The sequence below is a fragment of the Austrofundulus limnaeus genome, unplaced genomic scaffold, assembly GCF_001266775.1.
Source record: "Austrofundulus limnaeus strain Quisiro unplaced genomic scaffold, Austrofundulus_limnaeus-1.0 Scaffold163, whole genome shotgun sequence".
Classification (NCBI taxonomy): Eukaryota; Metazoa; Chordata; class Actinopteri; order Cyprinodontiformes; family Rivulidae; genus Austrofundulus; species Austrofundulus limnaeus.
Window position 1 is genome coordinate 1,242,158 of NW_013952565.1, and position 9,439 is coordinate 1,251,596.

The 9,439-nt window shown below is 39.3% G+C and overlaps 1 protein-coding gene across 1 annotated transcript in view; it reads left to right on the forward strand.

Annotated features, from left to right (window-relative positions):
* adgrf7 (adhesion G protein-coupled receptor F7) overlaps window positions 1-9,439 on the forward strand; it is a 21,610-nt gene that overhangs the window by 3,131 nt on the left and 9,040 nt on the right. Inside the window, exons 2-4 of the mRNA XM_014017178.1 lie at window positions 7,635-7,820; window positions 8,023-8,151; window positions 8,257-8,435. Coding sequence (XP_013872632.1) covers window positions 7,635-7,820; window positions 8,023-8,151; window positions 8,257-8,435 — 494 coding nt within the window. The remainder of the gene's footprint in view (window positions 1-7,634; window positions 7,821-8,022; window positions 8,152-8,256; window positions 8,436-9,439) is intronic.

Sequence of the window (9,439 nt, forward strand, 5' to 3'; positions counted from 1 at the left end):
TGTCAATGTGGACCAAAATCTCTGAGGAATGCTTCCAGCATCACTGGAGCATCCCGGTCAGAGGCAGGTTCAGATATAAACATAAGAAGCATGTCAGATAATTATTTAATCGGCTCTGATTAAACAACAACTTCCGATTCGATGTGCAAAATGTAGCATCCATGCTAGCTCTGTAAACAAACAAGCCGGCTGATGAGACGTCACGTCTTTTACTGCGCATGCGTCACATCATTGCTGTGTAACGTTCACACAGGGGTCTGATATAGGCCACATTTAAAATGTAATGTGAATGTTCACACAAAAAAATCGGATTGTTTCAAAAAGTCGGAACTGAGCATTAAGACCTGCAGTGTGAACGTAGCCACTTAAGAGCTTTCTCTTTAATTCCAAACAGCATGTGTTAACATTCTAGACTGGGTGGCTCCAGTTAAAATCAAATGCCTGAAGTCCAGGAATGAACCTTGGTTAAATGATGAAACCAGAACACTCAGACGTGAGCATCATAAAACTGAGCGGAGGTGGAGAAAGGACAAGCTGCAGGTTTCTTTTGAGATGCTAAAACAGAGCTGACATTTTTATCAGAAAGATGTTAGAGCTGCAAAAGGTAAATACTTCTCAGACATCATTAGCCATGTTTCCATCAAGGTTTTTAATGCGTATTTTGAAATATCGCTTTAGGAAAAGTGGATGGAAATGGGTTGGTTCGAAAAAACTTCCTCTAATTCGCATCAAAGTTGATATCCTCGCTTGAGGTGGTTTTTGGGTTTTTCTAAAAGAGTTAAAGTGCAAAAGGGAGATGGAAACACATTTTTCGAATCAGGTCTGACGTAACGAACATTTACCTCACATATTGAGTTGTTCCTGCTGTCTGTCCGAAATCGGTCCCAGTACCAGAGCGAGTGCAGCCGCGACTCGCAGCTGGAACCTCCTCCCGCTGTCGGCGTATTCCCAGTTAATTGCATTACTTCCTCTATGTCTCCCGACCGCATGYAAAATCACCAAAACTAGTTGATGACAGAATAACTACAAATTTCCCAATAGTGAAAGTGAGGATAACTTCTCTCCATTTTCCTGAGATGCCACTTTTACTTCCTGTTTACTACATGCATGTGTCTGATGTAACTGATTCGCTTCAAGCCAGTTAATGGAAACATGTCTGATCACATTTCTTAGTTTTTACATTTTTGCGAATTTTTTAAAAATTTGCTCAAAATTCGAATTAAAATTGAATGGAAACACGGCTACAGTCTTAAACTCGCACAACCTCTGAATCCTCTTTACTACTCTGAATACTGTTCTCCATCTGAATGAACCAGCCCACCTGGATGCCTCTTATGAATTGTGTGAGGAATTTCTCACCTTCTTCATAGATAAAGTTTTTCAAACTTGGGCTCTCATCTCATCTCCACACCAGCTCATGATCCATCCATATTAACTCCTTGTTCAGCAGTATTTGATCACTTTGAGCCCATCTCTCTGAACCACTTAGAGCAGCTGTTTTCCAGCTTAAACCCATGTGGATCCCCCTTTGATCCAGTTCCCCTACGACTTCTAAAAGAGATCTTCCCCACTTTGGGTCCTTCTGTTCTTAACATTATAAACAGCAGCTTAACTTCAGATGTAGTCCTACAAAGTTTTAAACAGGCAGCAATGCAGCCCCTCCTGAAAAGAATTGGCCTTGACCTTTCCATAGTGTCTAACTTTAGACCCGTCTCCAAATTGCCATTTCTGTCAAAGCTGTTCGAATAAGTAGTGGACATCCAACCTCTTCTTGACTGCCTGGCTGACATCAGGGATTGGATGACTTAAACTTCCTAAAATTTAATGAAAAGGAAACAGAAGTCCTTCTGTTTCCAACTAACAACACAAAACAGTAACACTTATGGTTATGGTTAATGGGGATGGATATAAAATCCATATGAACAGAGGCCTCCTAAGTGGGCCCATTGCTCTCCCCAAAAAGACACTGGTCTTCATTCAAACCTTCTCATCCCTCGGATGAAGGACACAAGGTTAGAAACACTCAGTGTTCTGAGCTTCTCAGGGTCCATAAAGGGGTCTCCAAGAATTCTTTTCTTTTGACCACTCAGAGCCAGTCAGTGGCCTAAGTAGTGCAAAGAGGTCTCTAATTCAGTGCCACAGGCATCACACAGACCATTGTCATGGAGTCCCATCACCATTTTGTGGCGGTTGAGCAGATTGTGCCCAGTTAGGACCCCAACTAGTGTACTTAAGAGTTTTCCTTGACAGAGAGATTAGAGCTTTCCCAAACCTCAGATTTGGACCGTTAATCAGTTCCCATGCCTGTCTACAGTCCATCAGCTCCCTCCAGCGGATTGAGTGTTGACGTCTAATCCAGGCCTGTAGGGCAGTCCTACAGACTGTTTTTGAGGTACCTACAACAGGCTCTGGTCCTTTGAAGTGAGCCTGACTGCCAGCTTTTGTGAGGTAGTAAGCTCTCTCGTTACCATAAATGCCAGTATGTCCTGGTACCCATTTAACAGTAACACTGCTCTCCCCAGTTGGTTGACTGCTTCGGCACACTCCCAAGCCAGTAATGACGTAAAGTGTGGCCCTTGGAGAGCTCTAATAGCAGCTTGGCTATCTGTTAGGATGAAGATTTCCTTCTGTGTACACTGAAGGTCTTTGAGAGAWGCCACACACTGGTGGATTGCATATATCTCAGCTTGAGATGCAGTTGCAAAACAGCCTAGTGGGTATTTATGCTCTCTCTTACTATGGTTGTGCAAAATAAGCACCCCTGYACCTACTGACCCCTTCAGAAGGGATCCATCTGTAAAACAGTAGAAATGATTGGGGGACATGTGTCGTGGAGAGGTTAATCCAGACAGACCTGTCTTCTATCTCTGTCTTAAAATATGGCTCAAAATTGTATTTTTTGACCATTCTGTCTCCAGGTCCTGCAGTTACTGGAACAGCACCAACTGCCCAGTCCCAGATTCTAGTGTGCTGTGAGTCAGATAGGTTTTTCCACCTACCAGAATGGCGTAGCCTTACTGCACTGGATGCGGCCTCCCTTAAGATATGTAAATCTAGTGGAGTCAGGTCCAGTAGGACTTCCATGGCTGCCGTGGGTGTTGTTCTGATGGAACCTGTGATGCTCAGGCAGGCCATTCGTTGCATATGGGTGAGCATCACTCTTGCCACCCCAACTTGGACTCGAACCCACCACACTAAAGAAACATAGCATGGCATGGGGCGGACTATGGCTGTGTGGATCCATCTTATAACCTTTGGGGTAGCACCCCAGCGACTACCTGCAATTCTATGGCACTGGTGTAGGCACTTTGCTGCCTTCTTACTAGGGATGTAAGGATTCACTCAAGCACCGATTCGATTATCTATTTTAAGTTCACGATTACAATTATTTTCAATTATTTTATTATTATATTTTTTAAATGAATTGTAGCCATTTTTTACCCAAATGTTGCTTTTATTTTAACATCAGTATTTTTGGTATTGTGTCAAACAGTTTTGTCTATTGACTTAATAACAGAACTGAACATCAAATAAAATACTAATAAGAAAAATAAATCTTTTAAAATAAACATGTTTTTTAACAGCAGCATTTATGTCCCTGTATCAAACAGTTTTGTCTGTTGACTTAGTAACAGAACTGAACATCAAACAAAAAAAATACTAATAAGAAAATTAATATTTTTATATAGACATGTTTCTTTTAACAACAGCATGTCTGTGAATCAAACTGTAAAAGCTGTCTAATATAACATAAAAAAATAAAAATGGCATCAATGGCACAAATCGAGAAGACACATTCACTTGGTACTGAAGTGGCTGGTGTGGTGAGGTATGATTTTGCAAGTGGAGAAAGTAGTGGGTAGATCTTACCATTCTCATTCCAYCACTTGAGTGGGCAGCTTGTGAGGGGTGTTGCTGCTTCGCTTCTGTACTTGAGGATTTCTGCTTCAACTTGATTAATGCAGTTGCCTGAACCTGCCTGCAYAGGTGTCTCAAAGTCCCTTCTAGAAGATTTTCTAAGGCCGTTTTCTTGAGAGGGTGGGGTTGTGGCTGTGCTGTCTCTGTCAGCTTGGCAAGCTGCTCTACTGCAGGTGGTGTAGCTCTGGGTTCTGCCCTTCCATCACTTGTGTTCTCCACAGGTAAGCTGGTCTATAAACAGCAAAACACAAAAGAATGTTTTATAATTCAATCAGAAAAATCAACATGAGAGAAATGCCAAAAAATAAAACATTTTTCTTGCTTTCATTGCATTATTGTAATGTTTAGGCATATTTTACATAAATATAAATTTAAGATATATCGGTAACTGTTAATTACAGCAAAAAACAGAATATGGTTAATGCCTATGTATGTACTGTAGCTGCGCAGCTTTCTCCTTCAGTCTGTGGTACACATCCTGACGTTGGGTTTCCTCTAGATGAGGTATGGWGTGAAATCTGGGGTCAACTGCAGTGCACTCCAACAGGTGGCTGTATTCTCTAGCACAATGGTTCCCAAACTTTTCAGCTTTTGACCCACAAAATTGTACAAAATAACAGCAGAGACCTGTGCTCCCAACTATTTTTGAATGCTAAACATTTGGATCAGGTCAACAAAACATGGGCATAGTAACAATATTTTTTATACTACATTTATCCATTTTAAATATACTAACCTCACTCCTTTATAACAACTAAGGCAAAAATGTAATTAATTCAGAAAATCTTGTCAGTACCCCACCTTGATGTTTCRGGACCCCACTTTGGRTCCCGACMCCAACTTTGGGAAACACTGCTCTAGCATACCTGTCTGAAATATTGCTCAGGATAGCCCTCTTCATAGCAGTCACTGTGGCTGAGTCGTTTTCACCATCTTCCATGTTCTGTTTGATCATGTATTTTAGAGGCAGTATGAGGGATACTGTGGGGTTGTGTTCATCACTGAGCACAGTGGTGGCTTTTTTTAAAAGGCTTCAGACGTTTCACAATGTCCTCAGCATCACGGATGTCAGAAGTATCCAGTGTGTCGACTTCACGTGCATTTCGTCTTCTGTCTGGGCTGTGAAGAGGTGCTGCAATGGCTTCTTGTTGCTCCAAACAGCATTCAACCATGCCCAGATTGCTATTCCAGGGTGTTGCAACATCCACGATAAGCTTGTGCTGATTGTCTTCGTTAAGTGCCTTTTGTTTGGATGCTAACACAGAGGTTGCAGTTGGGCTGCGGTGAAAAAAGCTTAAAGACTGTTCGAAAAGGAACAGGCAGCCAATGTAAAGATGCCAGTATAGACCTTATATGGTCATGCTTCCTGGTTCCTGTAAGGAGCCGTGCTGCTGCATTCTGGATCATCTGAAGTCGCTGCTTCTGTGATTTATCCCTGCCTTTATATAATGAATTATAKTAATCCAAACGAGATGTAACGAAGGCATGAACAAGTCCTTCAAAGTCCTTAAAACAGAAATAAGATTTGACTTTTGCTAAAATCCSCAAGTGATAAAAACCAGATTTAATGACAGAACTAACTTGTTTATCTAATTTTAAAGAGGTATCAAAAGTGAAACCAAGATTTCTAGCAGAGTTCTGACAGAACCGAGCTAAAGGACCAAGAATCTGATCTAAATTTGTAGTCTGAAATTTTTGACCAAATAATATAACTTGAGTTTTACTTTGATTGCGGTGAAGAAAGTTCTGTTCCATCTAAAATTTAACTTCAGCCAAACAGTCTGTCAGTAGCTGAAGAGATTCATTCGTACCATTTTGTAGCTTAAGGGGCATATAAATCTGGAYGTCATCCACAAAGCAGTGAAAGGAAATATAAAATTTATGGAAAATCTGACCAAGAGGCAATAAACATAAGATAAATAAAATAGGACCTAAGATTGAACCTTGGGGAACGCCATGCTTTAAAGGTTTAGCCCCAGAACAGCATTGGTCAAGATGAACAGAGAAAGTTCTGTTTTCCAAATAAGATTTAAACCATTCAAATACTGGGCCTCTCAAGCCAACACAATATTTTAATCTATGTAAGAGAGTCTGATGATCTACAGTGTCAAATGCAGAGCTCAGATCTAGAAGTAATAAAACTGCAACATTGCCCGAATCGACTGTCAAAAGGAGATCATTATACACTCGAAGCAAAGTTGTCTCASTRCAATGAGCAGCTTTAAACCCAGAGTGACACTTCTCAGTTATGTTAGTATCTTTTAAAAACTCTTCAAGCTGAATAAAAACTATTTTAAGAACCTTTGATAAAAAAGGGAGTTTAGAAATGGGCCTAAAATTTGCAAGTTCATTTGAGTCCAGATTTGATTTTTTAAGAATGGGTTTAACAACAGCATGTTTAAGAATAGATGGGACACAACCTGATTGTACTGAAGTATTTATCACCATTTGGAAATATCTGCCAAAGGTAAGAAAAATGTATTTTATCAGATAAGTAGGAAGATAATCCAAAGGATAATTTGAAGGCCGCAGATGTTTAATAATCGAAGTCAGTTCATCTAAAGAACTAGCTGAAAATGCTCCAACATAACCGGGCATTGCAGCATTTCCTGGAAATCCAAGTCTACCGGGGTATTTGAGCCTCTAAGAGCTACAATTTTGTCCGTAAAAAAATTTGAGAAATCCTCACAAAGTTCAACAGAGGCGACTAAAGGGCCAAATGTAATCGAGGGATTAACAAACCTATCCAAGACATTAAAAAGGACTTGTGACCTATGCTTATCTGAAGCCACAAGATTAATAAAATATTTAGATTTTGCTAAATTGACAGTATTCTGATAGTTGAGTAAACTATCTTTCAAAACTCCAAACGAAACCTGCAATTTATCTTTTTTCCACCTCCACTCAGCAAGTCTACAGTCCCGTGTGAGTGCACGYGTGGTTTCATTAAGCCACGGCTCCAAAAGTTTCTTTTCTGTGGCTTTTATAGTTTTCTAGGGAGCTACCATATTAAGAACATTTGAGCATGCATTCTTAAAATATAAAATAAGAGCTTCAATGTCAAGATTGCTATCAGTAGGGAATGTAGTATGGGCAAAGACTGCATTCAGTTGAAGAACAGTATCAGAGTTAGTACAGGGGCGCGGTGGCTCAGTTGGTGGAGCTGACGCCTCTCAGCAGGAAGGTCGCCAGTTCAAATCCTGGCCCGGGGACCTTCTTGCTGAGGGGCGTCGGCTCTGCCAGCTGAGCCACCGTGCCCCCAACATTAAAAAATAAAAACCTTAGAGTTAATAGTACGACAAAGTAAAGGTTTAGCATTGTTTGTAACCACAAAAGATGTATGGTATGGAATGGTAAATTAGTAATAAGTTATATATTTGATCAGTTTGTTAGCATTGCAATATGTACACACCTAACAAAGGCTTCCAGATGATTTTTTTTGTTCCACCTTCAACATAAATGTCTTTAAAATTTTCAGAAGTYGGTGTAAGTTGTCTAAATCATTAAAGTGTGACAGGGCCTTTATATTGCTGTATCGTGGCTCTGACCCCAAGAAGAAATTTATTAGTTTATAAAAGACACAAGGAGATTTAGGATGATGGCATGATTTAATGATACAGAAAAGAGAATAAATTGTATTACATCCCCAAGATCATGGAATATTYTCTTGAAAACATTGATAATATTGTTTTAATGGTGGTTATCTTGAATTTCAGGAACCTATGAATGCAGGCTATTAGGAAAAAGCAATTCAGTTTACATTCAGTCTGGAACCTTCATTGCTTCATCAGCCCCTAAGATCGATGTGATCCCATTCAACCAAAAAGTGCAATGTTTTGACGATGTACCACTGGTCTGCTCAGTCAACAGTCCCTTTACCGTGACGTTTGAGGGCCAAACAGGTATGGGTAAACTTGAAGGAAAAAAGAAATGGATAGACAAATAAATTACTTCCTCATCTGTTAACAGACATTTTAAAAAATTAATTTACATTTTACTATTTTATATACATTTGTTGAATACATTATTTGGTTTTGAAACTGTGTATTTTTGTACCGCACTGCCTTTCAAACAAAATCTTATGATGTCACAATTTATTTTCAGGCCCGAAAGTCACCTCATCATTTAAAGTTCCTGACACCTGCACAAATGGAGGTGTCAAACAGTTCATCTGTACAACAAACACAACACCAGTATATAAACAAACAATAACACTGCAATACAGCACAGAAAGTGAGTATCAAATTGGAGAGGTAAACATGGTCCAAGTCAACATCTTTTTGGTCTAAGTATACAGCATTCCAAAATTAACTAAAACATTTTTCTCTATGTATATAGTTGTTGTATGTTATAATGATACATTTGGTGATGGACCTGAAGGCTTTGTGAGTTCAGTCCTCTGTACCGGAGACTATGTCGGCATAAAAACAGCAAAGTGTTTTGCAAATGGCAAATATGGAGATGAACAAAACAACTGCATCCTTTCACGTATTAGTGATCTGCTTCAAGAGTCTTTGGTAAGCCAGTTCCCAATTGTTGTTGTTGTTGTTGTTTTACCAAAGAATAGCATCAAAGAATATTGTGCTCGTTATGCCACAGCTTCTCTACTTAAATATTGTTATTTTCAGTGTTCCACGGGAATAAGTCATGTGTGTACCACCACAAATAAATATTGAATAAGATGACAGCTGATTCAGCACAAGTGTTAATTTTAAATAAACCAGCATTTATTGACAACTTTTGCCTGTAATCCGTTTTCCCCTGGGGATCAGTAAAGTATCTACTGTATTTATCTATTTGGCAATTATTGGCCTTTTAGGAAGAAGATGAAATACCTGCTAMATTTGAAGCTCTCTAAATTGTTGAATTGTTGAAGTTTAACCTAAATATTACAGCTGCTATACTGTCTACATGAATGAGTTATACGTCAAACTCAGTCTTAAAATAATTCTATACAAATCACAACCTATCACTTGGGCCTGTTGGGTTTGTGTCTTGTTTGTCGTCTCCCTCGTATCCTCCTTGCATCATTACTCACTCATTTTCCCTCAGTCTGTTTATGTGTCTTTTTTCCTCTTCGGTCATCCTGCACCTGCCAGTAATTATCTAATCAGTCCCGCTCAGCTGTTGCTCATCTTCTCCCTCCCTCTGCATGTATAAATAGTTGTCTCTTGTCTTCATTCAGCACTGGTTCATTGTTTGACTATACTCAACTGTTTTGGTTTCCCTCRTCGTATCCGGTGTCTTTTGAGTTTTTTTTTTATTTGCTGCCACGTCAGCTTTTTGTTTTACTTTTATAATAAACATTCTCATTTTTGAAACTTTTAATCTCCGTCCGGAATTGGGTTCATTCTTCCACGTCAACCCAACAGGGCCATGTTTACAGGGATCTCCGATTAGTTGTAACATTAGAATTTATTTGATAAACATTTATTTTAACTGTAAAATAAAGACTGTAAAAATACTGTAGGCTGTTTAGTTTTGTAAATTTTTAAAAATATTTTTTAACATGGATGGAGCC